This window comes from Amphiprion ocellaris, chromosome 6 (assembly GCF_022539595.1).
Source record: "Amphiprion ocellaris isolate individual 3 ecotype Okinawa chromosome 6, ASM2253959v1, whole genome shotgun sequence".
NCBI lineage: Eukaryota > Metazoa > Chordata > Actinopteri > Pomacentridae > Amphiprion > Amphiprion ocellaris.
Window position 1 is genome coordinate 4,157,170 of NC_072771.1, and position 25,093 is coordinate 4,182,262.

A 25,093-nucleotide genomic window follows, 5' to 3' on the forward strand; every position below is an offset into this window, starting at 1 on the left:
TACATGTTTATTCATGACATACGTCCGTAATCAAACGTTTTGCGGTGGATCACGTTACATGCAGGAGAGCTTTCACTACATATTAGCCGCCGCTGTCGCCTGCGTTACGTTCATGTATACAAAATACCACCGGCCTGATTGAATATTCACTGTGAACATATTCCCTGCATAACACGACTCCCCGCTTCCATCTTTTTAAAAATTCAAATCGACGAGAGGGAGAGGAATACATTAGCAGCGCTCCTCCCCTCCTCACCCCCTTCCCCCCTCTATACGTCTGTCAGGGAGGTGAGTCGAGGAGGGAGGAGGGCAGCGAGGCCGGCCACGGCAGCGCTGACGTTAACAATAATGTAATTTAATTAAAGCCAAGATCCCAGCGGTCCCCGGCTTTGATTTTAATAGGTGATGAAGAAACGGCTCGGCGCACGGCGGCCGACCAGTCTGAGGGGGACCAGAGGAGGAGGAAGGGAAAAAAAGGCAAAAAAAAAAAGAGGCACCGGCAGGACATCAGTTCACATCGTATCAGAAGGCCGAGAGAGGGAGGAGGAAGGGGGGAGGAGACGAGGGGAGGGAGGGAGGGAGGGATGGACGGCTGCAGGTACCAGCCACCCAAACACAACAACACCGATCAGCTAATGGAGAGGAAAAAACAGCCCCCCCCCCCCAAAAAAAAAAAAAACATGAAGAAGAAAAATACTTTAAATCTGAGCTCTGAGTGGATTTCAGCTGCTGAACGAGATTTAAAGAGGAGAGGAAAAACAAGCGCTAATCCAGAATCTTCACCGGAACGACGTTAAATCTGGACGGATATTAAAACCAACAGCTTGTTGGTTGAAAATAAAACTGTTGTGCATCTCTGCAGTTAGTTTTGAATTGTTGTTTTTGTGTTATTGTGGAAAAAACTGCTTGTCTGTCTCGGTTTAAAGAGCAGATTTCTTAAAATAATATGGCCAATATTCTGATATAGATTCATTTTTGGGGTAGTTTTTGTTCCTCAAAAGTGGATTATTAGAAATAAATGCTAATATTGTGTAGTTGTGTTGCCTTGTTGTGTTTGTTTTTTTGTTATTGTGGATCCCTTTACAACATGATATTAATAAACGAAAAACTGTCTTATTTGTCTCTGTTTTAAACAAGTACAACTATAAAAATGAATGCAAACACACAACACCTCAAGCAACTCTAGCACCACACAATGGAAGTGTTATCAACTGAAATCATATAAATCTGCTTGAATTGTAACATTAAAATCAATAAATTAGGAGTTTTCTTTCAATTAAATCCTTTTTTGTTGAACTAAATGCAAGATTGAGCTCAATCGGTGTTTCTCTCAGGTCATTTTTTCATGATTTCTCCCATTTTTTTCTTTTTTTAGGCCACTTTTCACTTTCCAACCAGCTGCTAACGAACACTTAAAGCCTGAGCTGCAAAAATATGTATGTATAGGTGTATTTATTGCAAAAATACAAGCGTTATCAATTAAATTCATATAAATCTGAATGCATATTGACATTAAAATGTTAAAAATATGAGTTTTCTTTCAATTAAAACCTCCAAAATTCAAGATTTTGCTAAACTGGGCTTGATTCTGCTCATTTTGTCATGATTTCTCCCTTTTTTTCCCCCACATTAGGCCACTTTTCACTTTCCAACCAGCTGCTAACAAACACCTTAAGCCTGGACTACAAACACATTATAGTCTTGCAAAAATGCAAGTGTTATCAATTAAATTCATATAAATCTTAACGCATATTGACATTAAAATGCTTAAAATTGGAGATTTCTTTCTATTAAAATCTCCAAAATCCAACATTTAGCTAAATCAGACTCAGTTCTCTGTGTATTTTTGCTCATTTCTCATGATATCTCCCTTTTTCTCTCCACATTAGGCCACTTTTCACTCTCCAACCAGCCACTCACAAACATTTTAAGCCTGAGCTGCAAAAATATGTTTATTTATTGCAAAAATTGTAAAAGTGTTAACGATTAAAATCACACAAATCTAAATGCATTTTGTCATTAGAATGTTAAAAAATATGCATTTTCTTTTAATTAAAACCATCTTTGTTGAACTACATCCAAGATTTAGCTTAATCTGTGTGTCTCTGCTGATTTTCTCATGATTTCTGCCTTTTTCTCCCCACATTAGACCATTTTTCTACCAGCTACTTACCAACACTTTAAGCCTGAGCTGCACAAATATGTTTATTTATTGCAAAAATGCAAGTGTTAACAATTAAATTCATACAAATCTTAATGCATTTTGACATCAAACTGCTACAAATAGGAGTTTTCTTTCAATTAAAACCTCCAAATTCCAACATTTATCTAAATCAGGCTCCATTCTGCCCGTCTTCTCATGATTTCTCCCTTTTTCTCCCCACATTAGACCATTTTTCTACCAGCTACTTACCAACACTTTAAGCCTGAGCTGCACAAATATGTTTATTTATTGCAAAAATGCAAGTGTTAACAATTAAATTCATACAAATCTTAATGCATTTTGACATCAAACTGCTACAAATAGGAGTTTTCTTTCAATTAAAACCTCCAAATTCCAACATTTATCTAAATCAGGCTCGATTCTGCCCGTCTTCTCATGATTTCTCCCTTTTTTTCCCCACATTAGGCCACTTTTCACTCTCCAACCAGCCGCCACCAACAACAATTAGCTTCCTTTTATTGGTCCAAGAAGCACAGAGCCACACATGGGGAGGGTTGCCTCGCTGGTAATCCTGTTACCAGCCAGGTCGCGAACACGGACGAGGTGAGGAAGTGGGGGAGGAGAAGAAAGGGGGTGGGATTAACACGGCGGTCATTATCAAATTTACAACCAGTCATACGGACATCTGCCCTACTTTTGCTCGGTTAATGTAAAAAGAACTAATCTGGTTAAGAGAGCACGGGCGCCTCGTAAACGGGCGACGCTTCCCCGCCACAGTAAAAGCTGTCACTTCCCTGGTGGGGGGAGGCGGCGGCTGAACGGAGCTGTCAGCTGGCTACTTGTTAGGGCTAACAAGGCCGTCCACTGATAGGACTAATGAGGCCCAGGGCTCGCTGCAGCAGCCCTCCACCTCCACCTCCACCTCCACCTCCACCTCCACCTCCACCACCGCTTTATTCTCTGATACAGGCAGAGCTGCAAGGTGCAAAACAAATCCATCTTAATTATGGATGCAAATAAAAGGAAAACCGGCTGTTTTAATACATTATTTAGTCTTGTACTGCAAATTTGAGACAAAAACTTGATTTTGGTGAAACATCTCCACTTTTTTCCAGCTTAGTTTCCTTTTGTTTGAGTGATTTTCTTGATTTAAATGTCATAATCTTCAATAATTCAAATCCATGCATCAGCAAAATTACACCTTATTGCTGAGATTTTGGCATTTTTTTAAAAACCAGGTTAAAAAAAAATCACTGACAAGAAGTCAGAGTTAAAAAACACAATTGCACCTAACATAATCATGCACTTGAAAAATTTTGTTTTGCAATTAATTTAGGTGAGGATAAAGACAGAATTATCCTCCAGCGTATACAGATGTTTTAATGACTTCAGGAGAGGCCAAATTCTTTAAAAGTGGATCTTAAAAATGGGGGAAAAGTGCACAATTTTCAAACAAGCATGGTTTCGGGGCACCAGAAAGTTCTTCTAAATGTATATATATGAATGGATCGAGGATTCTTACTAAAAATACAGACTTTGGTTGACATTTCATCAATTTTTCAGGCTCTAACCTCAGTAGAATCTGATGATTTGACTTTAAATAGCATCAAAAAGCTAAAAAACTGTAGAAATTCTATGTTTCTGGTCAGAATCTATTCAATCACGTTTGTGTGCAAATATCAAGTTATTCTATTTTATGTTATGTTTATATTTGCATGAATTATATTTGAAACCTCCAGCATGTAATACTAGCAAAAGTTGACTTTTTTTGGGAATAAATTCCAATATTGGGTCATTGGATATTAGAATAGAAGATACTGGGTTTTTAGGTCTTTAGAAACAGCTTAAAAAATTACACTCCAATAACAAAAGTGTTTGGTTTGTGTTTAGAAAAATGCATTTAATGTCATATTTTAAAAGCAAACTGTAGGAAAATCTGCAGCTTGGGACTTAAAACAGCATTAAAAAAGCTGCAAAACTGTCAAAATTCAGTGTTTCTTGTTCAGTCTCGTGTGCCAGATTCATTTTTGGGGGGATTTTACATTAATTATATTTGTTTCATCTGTAGACTGTCTGATTGTTATTGTTTTATATTCATTCTTTAAAATCTCCAGCATCTTTTGCAAGCACAAGCTGACTTTTCTTTGGAATAAATGCAAATATTGGGTAGCTAGAATGACGCAAAATCTGCAGTTACAAACTTAAACCTTCAAAGCTAATTCCAGAAGTCAAACTACTGAGTTATCAAAGATTGTTTTTTTTTTTTTTTTTTTTAGAAAAATCACATCCCACTGACAAAAGACTTTGATTTGTGTTAAGAAAAATGACATTAAGATGTAAAAAAAAAAATGCCCTTAATGTAGTTCTACATTGTATTTTCAAAGTACATAGTGGAAAAATCTGCAACCCATGACTTTAAATAACAATAAAAAGCTAAAAAAAAAAAAAAAAAAAAAAAGCCAAAATTCAGTGTTTCTTGTTCAGTCATGTGCCAGACTTAATGCTGTGTACAATTACTAAAATATTTTATTGTGTATGTTGATGGAGATTCATTTTTGGATGGAGTTTATTCAAATTAAATCTGTTTTATGTGATTGTTAAGGGTTTTAAATTCATGCTCCGGCATCTATTGCAAGCAAAAGTTGATTTTTCTTTGGAATAAATGCAAACATTGGGCAGTTGGAATGATGCAAAATCTGCAATTCCAGACTTCCAGAAGTCAAACTACTGAGTTATTGGTGGAGATATTTCTCTAGAGGCAGAAATAAACCGGACGTTACAAGTGGGGAAACACACAGTTGTTCCCCGCTGAGTAAACAGTTTCGATGCCCTGCAGGTTTCACAGATTTGTTATATTTTACAGTGTCGGCCAGCTCCACAGCGTGTCTGCAGTGAAACCCACACGATGCATATGCAGCGCAACAAAGAAACAGCTCTGAGAAGCATCAGAACCACCTCCTCCCTCCTCAAACCGACACACAAACCCGACTGGAGGTTAAAAGTCAAGCAGGAGCGGCATCTGATTGGCTTTCCCCCGGCCTCGGCTCCGATAAAGCTTCATCTCTTTCCCCCCAACGCTTCATTATTCGTGACGCTCTGGTTTAATTCCAATTAGCCCTGTTAATTAGGAAATCTCATGCTCTCTGATCTGGGCGTTTGTTTCAACTTAATGTCATTTGCCAGGTTGTTTACTTCCCATTAAAGGCTTTTACAGTGAAATTAAGTGTTACATTTGTTTTCCAGCGAGGTGTTTTGCGCCGACGTCCTCCCACTGCGTTCTATTCTGCATTAGTGCTGCTGTCATCTCTCTCTTTTACCATTTGCATATCATCTTATCAGACATTTAGGCTCCAAATTATTCCTTTGAACGTCTGCGGAGGGCCTTCTGCACCGACGGAAACCTTCGAGGATGCGTCACGATCTGGCTCGCGTCGTGTTTTGTTATTTTTCTTCTATTTTAACATCGAACAACGCAGTTTGACGGCTTTTATTAGTTTCAGGAAAGATGTTCTCACCATATTCGACGTGGCATTGTAATGCAACAAGGATGAGTATGTGTGCATCTGTTTGCTTCCCCTCCCCAACAATACCGAGCAAATGTTTGCTCCGCTTTACATGCTGAGATCAAGCGACAAAAGATGCAAAGAAAGAAGCTGCCGAACACGTCGTCTATGTATCCGACTGAGCAAACAGAATGTATTTTTCCTGCTCCGCGCTGCTTTTGAAGATCACCCATTCATTCTCACCGTTCTCTTATTTTTGATCCCTCGTATTATCTAAATGGGTCATTGTGCGTCTCCGTCTGGTTCCCAGCGAGGCGGTGAGTCCTCTCCTGGATTATTTCCATGTGACCAGCTTGCCCACTACATACTGATACACCAGTGAATCCAGTTTCCTGCTGATCCCACATCGTGGCTGCAGTCCAACATTTAAGTCGGATTCAGCGGTGAAGTGTATGAAGTTTATCTAGTCGACAAACAATGACACATAGAGGACAAATGTGGGTCACACTGTGTTTTTTCAGATCGCATATTTTGTCCAAAGATATTTGGTATTTGGGAGCCAATGTGTTTTCAAACTTGGATCTTTTGTATTTTCACCCTCAAAAACCCGTGAAGTCATTTTAAAGGATCAATATCTCCAAAAATGTCACTCCTACAGCCATGAAACGTGGACACAGAAAGAACTGTCTAATGCCGATACAAATGGTCAAATACCAGTAACAACAGAATTTCCCTATGGGGATTAATAAAGTCTGTCCCAGTCTAAATAGCTCCAGGAAAGGCAAACTTTTTAATTACTGGCCCTTGAAAATGGAAAATATTGCAAAATTCTTCAATGCAGGAGGTATTGTGGCACCAGAAAGTTCCTGTAAGTGTATATATATTTATATATATATATATGGACTGATCCATATTTCTGACTAAAACACAATTTTTGGTCAACATTTCAAAATAAGATTATGATTGTCCAATATTACCTTAAAATGACAATAACAAACGTTTATTTGGCCTTAAAAATAGGGGAAAAGGGCAAAATGTTCAGTTCATTTAAGTGTATATATGTATATAGATGGATCCATATTTCCTACTAAAATACAGTCTTTGGTCGACATTTCACCAACTACTGAGGCTCTAACATCAGTAGATTATGATATATGGCAAGACAAGGGTCTTTTATATTTTGGTATGAAACATGTCCAAGATGATTTAGAATTAAAATAAATTATGAAATATTTGTCTAAAATTATTCAAAACCATCCAAACATGGTAAAGGTTGGTTCAAAATAAGATAGGGATTGTTCAAAATAACCTTAAAATGAATATTTATTTGGCCTTAAAAATGGTTAAATTTGCAAAATTCTTAAACAAAGGAGGTATTGTGGTCCCAGAAAGTTCCTGTCAGTATATATATGTGTGTGTGTGTGTGTGTGTGTGTGTGTGTGTGTGTGTGTGTGTGGATCCATTTTTTACTAAAAATACAGTCATTGGTTGATAGTTCGCCAACTTTTGAGGCTCTAACATCACTAGAATTTGAAATGTGCAAAGTATTGTGAGCCAAGGTTTCGTTTTTTTTATTATTTTGACTAAATGGTGATGTGGACTCATCGGTAGGAGACAAAAACTGGTGTTCATAGGGGTCTATATGGTATTATTCTATGTGCACACTTGCAAGCTCCTTCCATGTTGCCTTCATGTTGACATGTATCAACACTAAGCTCATTTTTTCTTACTAAATGTACGTGACATGAACACTAAGTAGAAAAACTGCTGCTATCTCAACACGCACAACAATAAATCTCAAGTTTACAGAAACACATTGTGGCAAGGATTCTAACAACAAGAGAAGTAAAACAGTGTCCTCACCAAATTTCATGGCTGCGAGAGTTGAACGTGAAGGTGGAAACGCTGAAATTCACAGGCGATATCACCATTGACCGATGACACCATGTTCTACCTCCTTGAACTAATCGTGTGTGTTGTGTGGTTCTGTCAGGAAAATTAACCAACTTTAACTTTACTGTGATTTTTAAATCATGGTTTTAATCAAAATCACCTTATTCTAGAGGTTTTATTTTAAAAATCAACTGCACCAATTCAAAAATTCAGGGACTTTTAGGTTGAACTGCAAGCTGTTTATACAGAGTACAGAGGAGACAAGTATAGGAACAAATTAGAGAGACTGAGGGATACATTAAAGATACTTGTGTCTGAAATTAGTTGAAAAACACATCAAAAGGGCTTTAAAATGGTCCCTTTTTGCAAATAAATTCCTGATAACATCCTTCAGTTACACGGATGTAATTAAATCCGAGACTTTGGTACCAAGCTGATGCTAAATTCTACAAATATGACAATATTTGTTTGTCTAGGGTAGTAAAAGTAGCAAGGGTTAGTGCTGTAGGTACTGTAGACAATGGAAAATAACAAATGCACACAGGGTTGTATACGGAGATTTTAAAGGATTGAGTGGATGATCAGGGAGAAGTTATAGACAACAAAAAGCCAGAAAACAAACAAGATTATCGAGTTTTTAAAGGCCCAAACACTTCAAACTCATCAGACATCCAGATGTGTACACAGATTCCAAACCGGGACTGTTTCAGTTGTTTGTTTTTATAGAAAACATGAAATCTAATGAAGGCTAACTTAGTTAGTTAGGCTAATGTTGTAATTATACATAATTTGAGCTGCTTGTAATGTGTTCAGTCAGTCAAAATACAGGATAATGTCGTGTGACGAGCAGGTTTTTATTAAATAAAACAGTTTCATTTTGAATTTTACTGGTTTATTATTATTTTTGGTGTCAGATTTAGTGGAGAATCTTGGAAATTAAGTGTTGCTGTGGTACCAGATGCATAAATGTACAAAAATAATAAAGGTAACTGACAGATTATCAAATATTAAATGGAATTAATTCAAATTCTCGCTGTCTGGAGGGAAGGAACTCACTAAAACGATGCCACGCTTCGAATAAATGTTTATTTGTAACATTAAAATTCTGTTTCTCCAAGATTCCACTCCCCAAATAACCCCCGTGGTTCCTGTTACAAAGATACGATCGAAGCTTCTTCTCTCCGAGGACGACAAACATATTGGAAGTGATTTTTTTCCTTCCGCCATCTGCCTTCGAGAGAAACTCCGAGACAAACTTGAGGCTCCATTTGCACTGGAAGAACATTTCCCACAAAAAAACGCGACACGGTGGCTCGCAATGTAAAAATGCAGTGTAGAGGCCAGAGAGCGGCTGCCAAAGCTCTCAGCCTCGGCGCTGTTTGTTTACACTCATTAACGCTCATGATTTGAAACCAACGCCGCCATTACTGACGACTTACTGATGTTAAGATGCCGCATGTCGCACCTTCACGCCAGGCAAATATCGAAGTCGGAAGGCGAATCTCAGCGTCCAAATTCCAGCCACTTGGCTCAGTTTCTGATGAGAACAATAACCTCGAAGCATGAAACAGGAAGTGCTGAGGAGGAAATAAACCAACGACCTCCAAGGACAGCTTCTCTATCCTTCGTTTTTCTTTTTTTTCTTACACCTCTCTTTAGCAGCCGTGCATTTCTCTCCGTCACATCATGAAATCGTGTACAACGCCGTTAAATTAAGACGCCGTCCCAGTTGGAGAGACGAGACTCACTGAAGGTGGAAACCTGCCTCCATACAGCCACCTTAGATGTCACTTTAAAGGGAAAATCTCAACTATCTTCCTCCAAAATCACATCTACAGCACAGATTTTTTTTCCTTAGCAACCTGCTGTGATCTCTACAGTTTTCCTGGGAATAGTTTCTTGTACCTAATATCTGAGTTTTAAGTCTTAAAAATGGCAGTAAATATATCTTACAAGCTTCTAAAACCTCAAATGCCATCTTTAAATTTCTAGTTTGTGACAGTTTTGTCTCCTTTTTGTTGTTTTGCGTCTCAAATTTTGTCAGGTTTTTGAAGTATTGTGTCGTTTTTTTGTGTGCAGTTCACAATGTCAACTCTTATAGCAGCATCTTGTTAACAGTTGTTCCTGGTTTTGGCTCCGAAAAAAAGAAAAAGATCAGATTTTACTTTGGAAAACCAGCACAATACTGTAAGAATCTGTCTGCATTTTACTGTAATTTATTAGATAAATTACTTTATTAATCCATGAAGGGAAACTGCAGTGTTGTAGCAGCAATTTCTGTATGACAAATCATAAATAGCTAAAAGTGAGGGAGGCAAGAAAAACACTATTTTTTTTCAAAATGTATAGACGAGCAATTTTAAAAAAGGAATTTAAAAGAACAATAAGATATCACTGAGAAGAGAAGTAAGACAACAGAGATGAGGTAGAGAGGTTGGACTAAAATGACATCTTTGGTTTCTTGCAGCTTCAGTTTCACCCATTAGATCCATAATTAACACCTCGTTAGTGCTTTTAGTCTAAATTACAGGATCCACCAAGGAGCCGCTCTCGTGCAAAGAGAAAAAAAATTCTAAAAATGCATCGTTGTGTAAACTCGACGGCAAATATGCTTCGGCAACAGTCTGGAGGTCCGTGGGATAAAACGATTAACCTCCACACACTCTGCCCACTCGTCCCCTGGTGAGGAACAGATGAGAGTGAGAAGAACAAATGGAAACCCAACTGGAAAAATCCACACCGACTCAGACGCCTGGTGTGTGTTTCTGGCTCCTCTTTATGTGCAGGAGGACGTTTAATGTATGTCCATGCGTCGTTTGGACACTCTGAGGACAGCTGCTTTTAGGAGACAACACCTCGTACGTGAAGGTGGGGGGTGAGGATGAGGAAATATGTATAACGGGGCGGCAGAACAAGGCCGGCCTCCCTCCACCTCCTCTACCTGCTGTCCCCAGCCGATCCCCGGCAAAACTTGGCGGCAGATGTTGCTGTGCTAAGTTGGCTCTGAAGTGCCTCCCCGGCTCCCCGCTCTCACCGACAACACAGTCAATCCACATCAGATCTCTTTATTTGTGCCTGGGGCGAGTTCGGCACCGCAGCTGTGTCCACCCCCGCTCTACCTTTGGTGTTGGAGGCCCTCGGGCGCTAGATGTGAGTCCACGGAAAAGGAAAAAAAAAAAAGAAGAAAAAAACTGTTTCACTTTCATTTTCTGTCTCTCTTCTGCATCTGCTGACAATCCAGCGGTCTGGCTCCGGGCGGCGGCACCGAGGGAGGGAGGGAGGGAGGGAGGGAGGGAGGGGAGGAAGGAGGCGGCGGCCCGGGGAGGGTGAGGACGGACGCCCGGGTCCCCCCTGCAGAACAGATGTCTGCGACAACCTGCTTCCTTACACCTGTACGAGTCCTTGTAACCCGGCGGATGGAGCGCGCTGAAAAATTCATGACCCTGGAGGTTTCCTGTCCGCCATCAAAGACCGTCGCCCTCCCTCCCTCCCTCCCTCCCTCCCTGCCTCCCCCATCACCTCCCTGCTGTCTCTCCTCCATCCCTCCTCCCTCCCCTCCCCTCCACAGCATCACTGTTGCTCTGAAACCTCAAACCTCAACTGGACAGTTCAGACTCTGAACACTCCAACACTGATGAAGCTGCACTGTTCAAAAAAAAAAAGTCATTTTACATAATTTCTACTGCAGATTTAAAATTTTATATTTACAGATTATTTTTTCTAATTTTGTAAACACAATTAAAACAATAATAGCATTGATTATTGATAAGTCTGACTGTTTTTTTTTTATTTTGCTGATTTATTTTCTGCATTTTTAAATACATTTTTTTAAATTTAATCATTCAAATAAATAAGTGCACTGTAAAAAAACAGTTTTTACTTCATTTTAGTGTATTTTTTTATTTTTAAGTTAGATACTATTTTGGCTCATTTTGTAAAACAATAACAGTATTGATTATTGATAAGTTTGCACTGTTTATCTAATTTGAAAAAAAATGTATTAATACTTTAAATAAATAATTTATGAATAATTAAATACAATTATGAAAATCAGCCCATCTATATGTCTTCTGTAAAATAACAAAAAATAGGAAGTAGAGTATTGATGAGTCTGCACTGTTAAAACACTGTCATTTTAAGTCATTTCTACCACATTTTATTTTTATTTTACAGATTATTTTTCCTCATTTTTAACAAAATGAAAAAAATAATATTACTGATTACTGATATGTCTGCACTGTAAAAGAAAAAGCAATTTTGAGGATTTTTTTATTTTACAGATTTAATTTCTGTTGTTAAATAAATATATTATTTATTTAATTAATAATTTTAATACTAATTTATGAATAATTAAATAAAAAATATGGAAATAAAAAGTGAATTTACATGTCTTCTGTAAAAAGAAAATTAAAAAAACAGGAGCATTGATTAGTCTGTTTAAAAATAATAATTTTAATTAATTTTTACATTTTTTTCATTATGTTGTAATTTTTCTTCATTTTTCAAAGAAAATTCCCCAAAGATTAATTTACGTCTACTGTAAAAAAAAATATATATATATATATTAAATTTGTGAATCTACACTATAAAAACTGTCATTTTAAATAATTTTGGTTGTAATTATCTGCATGAAAAATAAAGTCAACCATGAATTCACATGTCTAAAATTATATTTTCATATTTAAAAAATACATATACATATCAATACAATTACAAAAACTATATAAAATAAAACAAATAAATGAATAAAAATACATAAATAGTAAAAACTATGATACAAAATATATAATATTTTTTTAAAATGTCAATCCATTACTTTAAAGATGGGGAAAGTTAATATTAAAGATCCATTAAATACACAAGATTTTTATGTAAAGTTACTGTAAAAACTGATAATATACTTTATACGACAGTTAAAAATTCACAAAAAATGGATGAATTATATGCCATTATTGTAATCATAATCATATGTGTTTAGCAAAGTTTTTTTTTTTAATTTAAATCCACTAATTCTATAGGTGGATGAATTCTTATTTAAAAAATAAATAAAATTAACATACTTGATACGATTTCAAATTAACATATTTTTATAGTCGTTATAATCATGAGTGTTTATTAAAAATAGGGTATTTTACTTTTTTCTATGCACTTTTTTCACACAAACAATAAATACAGCAAAAGATAAAGGAATATTATCTTTTCTGTAGAGATTCAGAAGCAGTTCTTCAAATTAGCCTGAAATTTTGCTTTAACAGCGAGTTAATCCACTCAGCAGCAGTTTTAAATTCACTGTATGAAATCAGTTTAAAGTTACAGAAGGTAATGTTTGTGGGCAGAATAAAAGTTGAAATGAATCTGATTTAAAACGAGAGATTCGTAAGAAATCATTGAGATGCAGGAACACTGTAAACCAGCCGGGGATTTACAAAATAAACCCTGTTTTCCACTAAATCTGACTTCCTGTCACTTCAAACGCTGGTCGTCGTGGTCGCTCTGTTTGATGTCCTCTTGTGTCCGGTCCTGATCACCGACTTAAAAGTGGAGTCTGGTTTGGTGACCGGCATTAAAATGAGATGTTTGTTCCTGTTGTTTACTCACCGCTGAGGTTAACTTTCCTCCAAACGCCGGCCGCTTTGACCCCCAACGTGGGAAACATCTATCATCTTCTGCACAGCTGGAGCAGCGTGATGTTTCCTCGTCCTGCCTCCATGTTAGTAGCTTCTAAACTCACACAGTCGGATGAATATTCGTTCGGGGAATTGTTGTCATTTTATTGTGCCAGCGAGCGAACGGCAGGAAAATATGCGGGTTCGTGACAGAATTAACTATTCATCAGCTCGCAGCACAGTTTAGATCTTTTAGCCCCAACAGAGAAGAGTTTCCTTCTCAAGGACACTTATGAGCCTTTAAGAAGGCAGCTGGTTGGAGACAGCAGCAGATGAAAACACCGGTTTGGTGATTTGTAGGCTGAGAAATGTCTGGTTGACTTCTGTTCTGGACGGATTTGTTCAAATCAGCGGCGACCAAGACTTTTTAAAAGACAGAACTTTAGTTATAATAGTTTAATCCTCTGAATCCAAGCAGTTTCTGGGCCTTTTTTGCTCCCTATATGTTTTTAATGAATATTTTGTACATTTAAAAGACTAAATCTGCTATAAAATCAATATAATACCTTTTTTTCTACAAAAAAAATATACAAGAGTCTGGACAATATCAGTATTTTCTGCTTACCAATATGTATATATATATATATATATATATATATATATATATATATATATATATATATATATATATATATATATATATATATATACTATCCATCTGTGCAATTTTGTTATTTTCCACATTCAAAGGAATCTGTGAAATTTCTGTATGTGTACATGTACAGCAGCCCCATCTGAATTTCTTAGATTATTTACTTTACAGACATTTTTTTCAAAAAAAAGTGAATAAAATGGAATTAATGTGTCCAACATTTTGCCAAGTGTCCACAGGTGTTACCAATAATGAACAAAAATGAGGCTCTATGTGCTATATATATTTTACTACTTACATTTTTACAACCTCTACAAACTTATGGCGTTTTTCACGCTATTTTGTAACTCTAGAAAGATGTTTCACCAGCTGAATGTATCTTCAACAACTTGCTCCTCTGTTCACTGTTTGTGAGCCATGCTGCATTTATTTTATTCATCCAGTACGTTATATTTTCCTCTCAGTTGCTTGAATTTGCTTCCATATTAGTCTCCTGCCTGCTCTGTTTCAACACTGCCTGCACTTCAACCTAATAGTTGCTGAATTTTTTTCAGGTGACTGTTGGTTGCAGCTGAGTCAGTCATGGCTTTTCAGCTGCAACAAGGAGTTTTATTTTTTGTGAATTTTTAAGTTGTTTTTGATAAAATATTATAATTTTAAGCTGAGATGTGGTTAATTTTCCACACGCAATATTATTTCACACGAGTAGTTCAAGGACTTCTGGAAAGCAGAAAATCCAAAGAATTTTTCCGCTTTTACAGTTAATGGCACTGATAAATGCTGTAATTTTAGCAAATTTTTAAATAGCTAATATGCCTTGGCAGGTTTTGGGGTTGACTGGGTTCATTTGTAACAAGTCCTATTAATACGATGCTTTATAGTCATTAAAAATCTGATTATTTTTGCTTAACTTTGTCTGTTCTTGATGCTATCTGGACATTTTTGAACTACAAACTGCCACATCACTGTTAAATGTAATCCAGGCATCATTTTCTGGCCTTCTGAGATTCACCACACAACACAGCGACACCCAGAGCAGCTGCTGGCAGCCGCACAGCTGGAACCACTGGCCGGGTTCTTTTTTTTTTTTCCACAACTTTCATAGCTGCAAAAGTTATTCCACTTGAGAGATTTGCAGACTGACATCATTCTTTGAAGCACTGAAAGACTCTTATGGTTCCTGTTCTCATCCCGGTGTGATGGAGACGAGCTAACGTGACCACCGCAGCCAATAAGAGACGACCAGGACCGGATTTAATGTGCAGATTGTGCAATATTATACTTTACTCACAAAGTCTCTGGAAGCTCTCGTTGATGTGGTTTTACTTTGTGCCACAAAATGAGAAGTTTGCAGCACTAATGTGGGGCAGAGGGGAGGATTCCTGCTGCCGTGTGGAGATAAGATCATCAAAATTCAAGTGTTTCTGGGCCTGGAAATGTAATACAAATTGCACCACACTTTTCCACTTTTCTGCAACTTGATTCTAATCTACACACTTCATTTCCACATCAGGCCTATAGCGCTGCAGATGTTGCGGTTTGTCGGATTACCCGCCGCCTTAGAAAGCTCCGAACATCTCAAAACATCTGGTTAACTCCGGTGGTTTTCTCTAAACCGCCTGCGGGGCGTCGAGTTTCATCGGTTTACCGAGTCGATCCGCTTCCTCCTCTCTGAGAAAAAAGGCCACAGATTGACCATATTAGGCCGTCGCCTTCATGTTTCCTCCCCGTGAGTCCTTGCAGCTGCCGCTCGCATCGGTTAGGTAACAACAACACAACGCTCGGCTCGTGCCAGGAAGCTGCAGAGAGGCAGCTGTAATACGATGTGACACTGAAATAATGAGTTCTTAACTGCAATTGTGGCGACTCAGTGAAGATTTTAGGGGATAAAAATACTCAAATTAAGTCATAGTGGGGATTAGGGATTTCATGGAGGGGTTACAGGAACATTAAATAATCAGAAAAAGCAGCAGGAGCGTCCACGCTGCTCACTGCAGCTGGATAGTTTCTATTTCCAGTAGAATAAACAACATTTTTCCTGCAGGTTTGTGTGACTAAAAACCTCCAAAACAATGTGACACACATTCACAGCAGCATCCCACACACACACCTCTGCAGGAATATGGTCTGTATTTGAGGTAATTCTGCAGATCAGTGCTGAAACCTGCTGTGTTCGGGTTGGAAACAAAGCCAGAGAGGAATGTTCTTACCTTGTCTGCTGAGGTGGGACGCATCAGGGACACTCGGTCATACTGCCGCCGCAATAAAGCCCACAGAGCATCGAGACGACCCTGATCGAACACAAAAAAAAGGTTTTTTAGCTCACTGGCATGATAGTTTACAATATTATGTGCAGAAATGGCAAGAAAAAGGTGTGTAAGGAAACAAAAATCAAGACAGGAGACTGTAGTTACAGTCATTTTTTACCTTTGTGGCAAAATATTAACATTTAAAGGACTATATATGAGGTTTTTAGAGTTTTTGACCACATCTAACAGTATTTATTTCGCTTTATTGGAGCTGTAAAGTATAATCAAGTGATCTCATTGTAGTATTTCATCACCTTTGTCAATTAAGAATGAGCTTTAAGGTTCTATATTTGACAACTTCTTATCACTTGACTGATATTTCAGTCAGGTTAAAGACCCCCTCTAATTGAAACCATGTTTTTTTATTTTATTATGTCCATATTATAGTTTTTCTATAGTACATATACAACATATCGCAAATTATATAGTCTTATATAGTCTATTTATCATCAGGAGCAAATAAGCAGTAAACTTCATAGTTCCCATCATGCAACTGCAGTGTACTGATCTCAAACTGTCAAATATTCCTAAATCAAAAACTCTTATCAGACACAATATGATCTAAAACTCACAGTTTATTGCTGTATTTTTAATTAAAACTGTGATTTTACATTGTTTTCTATCACAAAGACAGCCTTAAACGGCAGAAATGGCAAGAAAAAAGTGTATAAGAACTAAAAATCAAGGCCAGAAACAGCAGTGAAAGTCATTTCCTTTACTCTTCTTGCAGAATATTTAAATTTAAAGAACCACTTATGAGCTTTTTGGACTTTATGACCACATCTAACAATCTTTATTTACCTTTACTGGAGCTGAAAAAGGATAATAGAGCTATTTTAGTGCAGAATTTCGGATTTGGAACCATGTTTTTTCTTTCTCATTATGTCCATACTATAGTTTTGGTGTTTTTTTTTAAATCTACATTGCTACTCAGTGCTTTATTGCTGAAACTTGACCCACTGCACCACTGTGCTTCACGTAAGCAGAAAGTTCTCAAACTACATCTAAACCTCTTTGCAGATGACATGCTAGTATTTTTCTTGGTTCGTGTACTGCTAGTGCTGGGGCATTAAGTTGGAAATGACATATTTTCACTATTTTACTGTTATTTGGTGAAATACACAGTAAATTTCATAGATCCCACCATGCAACTGCAGTGTATTGATCTCAAAACCATGGATCATAGCTGGAAAAAGTTTTTTAATATTAAAAATCTGTCAAATACTCATAATGTTTGCATAAATTTAGGTGTAGAAACTCATATCATGATGTGATATCATCTAAAATTCACAGTTTAATGTATTTTAATCAAAACTATGATTTTACATGTTTTTCTATCACAAAGATAATAAAAGCAGCAAAAATACAGTCTTAAATGACAGAAATGGCAAGAAAAACTTGTGTAAGAAATCAAAAATCTGTCATTTTTTACTTTTATTGTAGAATATTTAAATTTAAAAGACCACATAAGCTATTTGGAGTTCTTTTCAATCTAATAGTCTCACTTCGAGTCAAATTTGAGTCTCAAAAACACAGATATTACAGTGTTGTGAGTAATAAATGTGTATTTCTGACACAAGAAGACGAGTTTTTAGGGGTTTAATCAACGCCAGGAAGGAGACCGGAGGAGGCTGGTAAAGATTTTTGAAAACTAGTAGGATCATCTCAGTCAGAATTATTGGCCGACTACGTGTAGAGATGTGAGTAATTTTTGTGTTTTCAGTTAGAAATAAGCAAATCAGCTGGTCTTACCTTGATGGGAGTGTACCACTTGTTCTCGGCCTGGTGGGTCGGGGCTGGTTTCGGTTGTGGACGTTTGATCATCGGCTCCTCTACGTCTTCTGGTATGTGAATTTTGGCGTTCTTGGCTTTCTCCAGTCGAGCTCCTTCCTCCGTAGATCCTTTTTCACCCCAACGTACCTGGACAGGTTCAACAAAACAACATGAAGAACTTAAAGAGCCCATATTCTGTTTTTTTTTTTTTTGTTTTTTTTTAAAAATAATTTCTCCCTTTCCGTCAGAGTGTTACATAGCTGCTTTTTGTTCATGGAGTGATTCTTTCCTACTAAAAACACTGTTCTTTACCTGTCAAAAATGCCTTGTTTAAAGTTCACCTTTTCTACTGTTACTTGTCGACATCACCATGTAACACATTTGCATAAAGCCTGATTAGCATCTACTCAAAGTCTGCCATTATTTCCCCACTAGATTAGAGTTTACAGTACCAACACTTCCTCATTTTCATCGGAGCAGCCGACCAATCGGATCAAACAGTGATTTTTTTATTAGGAACATGGCCTTAAAGAGACGGAGGCCTTTTAGATAGAGATGTTGCAGTAATGAAATGTGTTTTCTGAACATTAAAGCATGAAAACTTGTCCTAGTAGACACCAAAAATGTAATTACTGACCTGTAAATGTGCAGAACATGGGCTCTTTAAATGAAAGTATAAACACGAAATCAAATATCTAACTATTATTCTATTCTATATCTAATTAATGCTTGTAATTGCACATTTTTTTGTTTACTCTTGCACACTATTTGCACGACGCATAAAATACTTTTACATTTGTACATTTTGCATGTTGTATTTTCCTCATTGTTTTTTTTATTTACTGCACATTTTTTGCTCATTTATCTGTATTTTTGGTGGAGGGAACCGTACTCTTACTGCCGTAACAACCAAATTTCCCCTAAAGTATTTTTGTTTCTATTTCTGGTAATCTGAAAATTTTAGCTTGTAGCATTGGAGATATTAACCGATTGCTCTTTTCACCCTCATTGGGTGAGATAGCAACTAAATCAGCAAAGCCAGTCAAGAGAGCAAAGTTTGAATCTTGTGTGAAGCTACATTTACTACATTTGCTACAATTGACTTATTTTTGCATGTTTTAAGCATGTAAATGTGATTGTGCTTGTCCAGTGGAAGTGAAAAGCTGCAGGAGGAGGGAGGAATTTTCAAATTCTGGCATTTCTTTGGTGTTTTTCCCAGATTTCTACTAACTGTAGCTTTAATTGATGCTAAAAATAATCATCAATTGCAACCATGGCAGATCTTCTGACTAACTTTCTCATCTAGTTGCACCATTTTTGGGCCACATTCTGTGGTGCTGTGATTTCTGATCATCAATAACTAATAAACAAATGCTGCATTTCTGACAATGTCATATGGGGGAATGAGCAGCCTTGGAGGAGGACTGCACTCTCTGAGTGCTTTTCTAGGTTTTTTTGCTATTAATTGATTAAAATTAACGTGTTAAAGTCCCAGTCCAACTAAAAACACCTCCAGTCAGGGGTGAACTGACCACAGCAGGACTCATAAAAGTTTTGTAAAAAGCTGATTAAAAGGTGTATCAGTGTATAAGCTTAAACTCTGCCAACCTGTTTTGTTCTTTTATTAATAAGCCCATTTCCATGTGGTACATATTGTTATGGTGTGTGTGTGTGTGTGTGTGTGTGCGAGCGTGTGAATGCAGGCCTGTGTGTTAGTTAAGCTGTCCTGCTTTTTAATTGAATTCATCACATCTGTTGCAAGGAGGAGATAAAAAAAAAAAAAAACACCGCCGTCACATGAACGGGGAGAGGTGATTAATTAGCGACACAGTTTTCAAGCTGTAGGTTAAGCCGTGACAATATAGAACAGCTTTTCAGAATCATCTCTGGGACGCATCCCCGGCCTGCCGCATCATCAAGAAAGAGAGAGGAGGGCTGCCATGAATAAAAGATCCGTTGTCACCTCGGCCGCCTCGGCAACCGTTTGAAATATTGGCAGCGGAGGTGGTTTTTCTCAGCGTGACGTCTTAAATGTGGATGCAGGGGAGAGGACAGGTTGATCTTAACAAGCACCTCAGAGGAGGAGGAGGAGGAGGAGGAGGAGGAGGAGGAGGAAGGCTTCATATGTGGAGACGAGGGCCTGTCGACGGGAATCAACCCGGAGACAGCGACGGGATAACTGGCTCAAGAGGTAGGAGCTCCTGGAGGATGCTGGGAAATCCCACACCACCAACTTCCTCGGGGCTGAAGAGCAAAGGAAGCAGGAAGATTAGGAGGAAGAGGAGGAAGAGGAGGAGGACGTCTTTAAACCTGGATTCCCTTTGGAGGAGGCGGGTATCTACAGGGGTGAGGTGGAGGCATCAAAGCTGACAGCGGCGCTCAATCTTTCATCCCGACTTGATCCAATCAGGCCTCGCACGGCCAAGGACGAGCTGGCAGGACCTGTCATGTCGGAGGCGTCAGCGAGGACGACCGGTCACTCACTCGCCTCCTCCTCCTCCTCCTCCTCCTCCTCCTCCTCCTCCTTCTAGCTGAGTAACTCCACAAACTTCTCCCTGAAAAGCCCCAACGTCAGCAGGTCGGTGCGATGATGCAGGTCCTGCAGGATTAAACCCGTCAGATCTGTGTCGCCTGCCGCCGTCTGGGGTTTGATCGTCGCGGTTGATAAGAAAAGACTTTTTTCTTTCGGCTCCAGTTTCTGAAATGAAAGTAGCATATTGATGCTCTGACCTCCATGCGTTTGATCCCTCCTGCGCCTCGTCCTCCGTAGTACGAAGCGTCCACGGTCGGCCATTTCTTCTTAGGCAGCGGTTCGGGCTCCTGAAAGAAAATTTAGATTAAAAAAAACATGCAGACGAATAAATATTCAGTTTCTAGATCTTTTAACCCTCCTGTTGTCCTCATTTACAGGCACCAAAAAATATTGTTTCCTTGTTTGAAAAAAATCAGCAAAAAAATTCCCCAAATTTCTGAAAATTTGCAAAACCTTCAGGAAGAAAATTCCAATAATTCCTTAAAAAATTCTCTTAAAAGTTTTATTTTCCAAATTTGGCAAGAAAATTCTTGTAAATATTTTCAAAAACTGAGTAAAAATCTTCCAAAAAATCTTAAAAATATCTAAAGTGATTCCATATATATCAGTAAAACTTCTAATATTTTCTTTAAGAACATTCACATAAAAATCAACCAAAATCCAGTGAAATTCACTGGATTTTGGTTGACTTTTTGTGAATGTTCTTAAGAAACATTTTTAACATTTTTTTTCCACCAAAAAATGTTCAAAAATTTCCCCAAAATGTTGAAAATGTGGACATCAGAAGTTTTCACTGTGAAAATACAGATTTTTTTCCACATTTTCAAAATTTAAAACGGGTCGATTCTGACCTGCAGGACGACATGTGGGTTAAATGACGACAATAGTAGAACCCTTGACTAAAGGAAGCCTGCGTTCTATTGTTCCATTAAACATCCGAGTGTATTTCCTTTTTCCTTTGTGTCATCTGGAAGGAAAAGACTCTCGAGCTTCTTCCTATGTGGTTCGGTTTCCTCTGCTTGCAGAAGGAGCTTTTTAAAAATTCTCTTTGGAAACCTGCTCATGCAAATTTCACTGACAAAGACATGAGTCAGATTACAGAGACACCAGCAGCAAGTTTTCCAATTATCTCTCTAGTTTTTGAAGGAATACTTCAACATGTTGGGAAATCTGCTTGTTAAAAGTGAGAAGAAATGAATTTTACTTTCACTTTTTCCTTACAAGTCCATCACCTACCAGCACATCTAAAGCTAGAAAATTTAATGCTTTAAACTCCAAAACGTGCCGTCTTTTTGAAAAAAAATGCAAAAATTACAGCCTTTATTAATGCCAGAAACTGTAAAATCTGAAAGAATCTGTCATTTGTAAACTTTACAATGGAAAATGTAGATAAATCTGAACTCCAAAGCAGGTTTGAAAGGTGCTTTTGTCTTTAAATCTCCAAAATTACAACATTTAGCAGACTCAGAAACTGGCTTATTGTAACACTGGCAGCAACTTATCTTATTATCATTTCTTTTGTTTGTGTCATATAAAGCTAGAAAATTTAACACTTTAAACTCCAAAACGTGCCATTTTTTTTTTTTAATTGGGCGAAATTACATCCTTTAGTGCCAAAAACTGTAAAAACTGAGATATCCAAAGTTGTTTAAATCAATCCAACTGGACTTTAAGAAAGTTCCTTGAAGACGTTTCACCTCTCAGTTCTGCAAACTGAACTGAAGAAGCCTCTTGGATGAGAGGTGAAACGTCTTCAAGGAACTTTCTTAAAGTCCAGTTGGATTGATTTAAACAACTTTGGATAACCATGACCTGGATGAATGAGAAACTACAGAGACATCTGTAAAAACTGGGAGAATCTGTAATTGTTACATTTTTTGATGGGAAATGTAGCTAAACCTGAACCCCAAAGCAGGTTTGAAAGGTGTTTTTTTTCTTTAAATCTCAAAAAACACTACATTTAGCAGTCTCAGAAACTGAAAAAACTAAAAGAATTGTCAGATTTTCAACTTTCACTTTCACAATCATATGTGCCGTGCAGTTCAGTCTGGAAAATTAATCAAATCTAAGCTTTAAATCATAACATTTCATCAAAAATCCCTTCGTTAAACATGCTAAATTAAAAATTCACTAAAAAATAGCAACAAAAACATTTTTTAAGCCACTCTACACAACTGCAAAGCCATCAGTGACTCAACTGTGACCAATAGTCATGTGACAACAAAATTCAGATTGTCAACATGTCTCATTTTAAAAATGTGCCAAAAATAAACCAATCTCTCAAACCAGATTCTGTAAAAATAAAACAATTCTGCGCTCCTTGTCGCAAACGTGAAGCCATAAATGGCTTAACTGCTATCAAGAGTCGTCAGAAAAAAATTCTGAAAGTTTTCGACTGAATTGCAGGCAGTGTTTACGTAGAATAAAGGGAAGATGACTGTAAAACCAAATTAAAAATGTAAACAGTAAAATATCTGTACTGTGGAGAGCCACCATTTTGAGTAAAGTTGTTTTTTTTCCATATTTATTTTTCAAGAATAAATAATAAAATAATCATCGCAATCTTAAAATCATAACATTATCATAAACAATAGCTAAAATCTACTTCAATCATAGTTGTTTTGTTTCCATAGAGGTTCAGGACTTTACATTGCAGTCAAAGATAAGTCCACAGTGAGTAAAAATGTGACCAAAAAAATGAACAGAATCTGCTTGGAGTTCAGAGGGTTCAGTGTGATCTTGTTTGTATGACTAATAAAAATGTACGGGAGGTTAATCACCTCTTTGCTGGACCTTATTTCATCAATCTTTCTGTCATTTTTGGACAGAAACCTAAGAAATCTATTCCCCAAAATGTGTGGACATTCCTCAAAGTGCATTTTAAAGCTCAGTTTTTTGATGCTATTCCGGTTTGTGTTGACTTCGGTGTGGTTTCGTTGTGTTAAAGTGCAGCGTTTGTCCTGTAACTTTGGCTGTGTTTGTATTTCAGCCGTGTCCTGGTGTACTCACAGGTGGCGGAGGACGTGACGGTGGAGGAGGCGGCGGCGGGTCTTTGATGACCTGGATAAACAGAAAAAGCAAAAGAGCGTCAGCACAGTCCGTCAGGAGACACAAACACGCTGAAGCGTTGTCAGGCCGAGCCGGGCCAGGCCGGGCCGGGCCGAGGCTGACGGAGGTGATTGGTGACAGGTGACTGAGCCCGACACAGACGCCGTCGCTGCCAGGCTGCTGCTTCTTTTTTCTTTCCTAGCGGCGCCCCATCGCTGCCTACTGATTACAAGGATTCTGCTTGTAAACCAACATCAGGGGCCCCCCGTGCAAAATAAAGAAAAGCTGAAAATCAACTTGTTGACAGGGGGAGCCTTTGGGGGCGAGCGCCGCTGCCCGTTTAGCTCTTAATTAATTGGATGGGGTTCAGTGCTCCCGAGCAATCCCCCCAATCATAAAGTCCTAAGGAGTTAATTAGCTCCAATGAGATGCAGAGGAGGAGGCTCGGGCTCGGATCCAAGCTCCGTCTGCAGGGAAGACGACAAACACACACTTTCTCACACACACGGTGGTGAAATAAAAGCAGAAAAACCAGAGGTGGGTAGAGTAGCCAAACACTGTACTCAGGTAAGAGTAACATTACTCCAAAATAATATCACTCACCTCGAAGTAAGAAGTAGTCATCAAAAAAATCACTCAAGTAAGAGTAAAAAAGTACTCAAGTACTGAGTAACTGTTTGATTGTAAAGTCTGATTTATTTTTTAGAAAGGATGTGATCAGACAGAGAAAAATGTAAAATAATGTGCAAATTCTGGCATTTCCAATTAATAAAATTTTAAAAAAGCAAAAATAAATAACATCCTTACAAAATGACAAGTTAAGGCACAAGAAACACAAATTTCCAAATCTCAGTTTTTCACAACATAAAGTTTTTGAAACAAACACCAGTAGAAAAGTAACATTTGTCTGTTTGAACAGTGCAAACTACTTCCAGTGACTAAATATACTGTATTTCACTTCCCTCCAAATGGCACAGGCTCAGCAGATAGAAAATAACATTACAGCTAGTTCTGGACCCTAGTATCTGAATATCTGGTGGTTGTGTTCCCGCCCCCCGCTGTACCACGTGGACCTACCAACCTAACGTCATGCTTCACTTTGCCCACGCTAGTAGCCGTCTTCAGCTTTTGTCTTCTAACAAAACCCGAAGACGGAGCTATCCATGCTAATGCTATGCTAATGTTGGCGAACTCCGAAGCAAGATCAAACTTCTCGAAAACGCCCCCGTTTTTTTCATTCTCCATCTGCTACGTGTGAAGAGTTTGTGCCGCTGCAGTTCGTATGTGGTCATGTGACCGCACGTTGCTTCGTCTGATTGGTGAAACACAGTCATGTGGTAGATCCACTGGGGGCATCTCTCTGGCAAAATAAAGCATAACTAATGTGGTAAGTAAAGTAAGGAGTGGAGTGTAGCCCAGTGTAACAGAGTAAGAGCAGCGTTTCTTCTTCACAAATCCACTCAAGTAAAAGTAAAAAGTATGGCAGAGTAAAACTACTCTCAAAAGTAATTTTTTTTCGAAACGTTACTCAGGTGAATGTAGCTGAGTAAATGTAAGTCGTTACTCCCCAGCTCTGATAAAAACACAGAGAAGCAGGAAGGACTGACCGGCC

General features: G+C 37.9%; 1 protein-coding gene across 1 annotated transcript in view; it reads right to left on the reverse strand.

Moving 5' to 3' along the window:
* The window catches only part of antxr2a (ANTXR cell adhesion molecule 2a), a 131,269-nt gene that overhangs the window by 45,623 nt on the left and 60,553 nt on the right, over nt 1-25,093 (reverse strand). Inside the window, exons 13-16 of the mRNA XM_023266031.3 lie at nt 23,443-23,493; nt 20,631-20,720; nt 17,880-18,047; nt 16,029-16,109 (exon numbers count right to left, since the gene is read on the reverse strand). Of these exons, the coding sequence (XP_023121799.1) occupies nt 16,029-16,109; nt 17,880-18,047; nt 20,631-20,720; nt 23,443-23,493 (390 nt within the window). The remainder of the gene's footprint in view (nt 1-16,028; nt 16,110-17,879; nt 18,048-20,630; nt 20,721-23,442; nt 23,494-25,093) is intronic.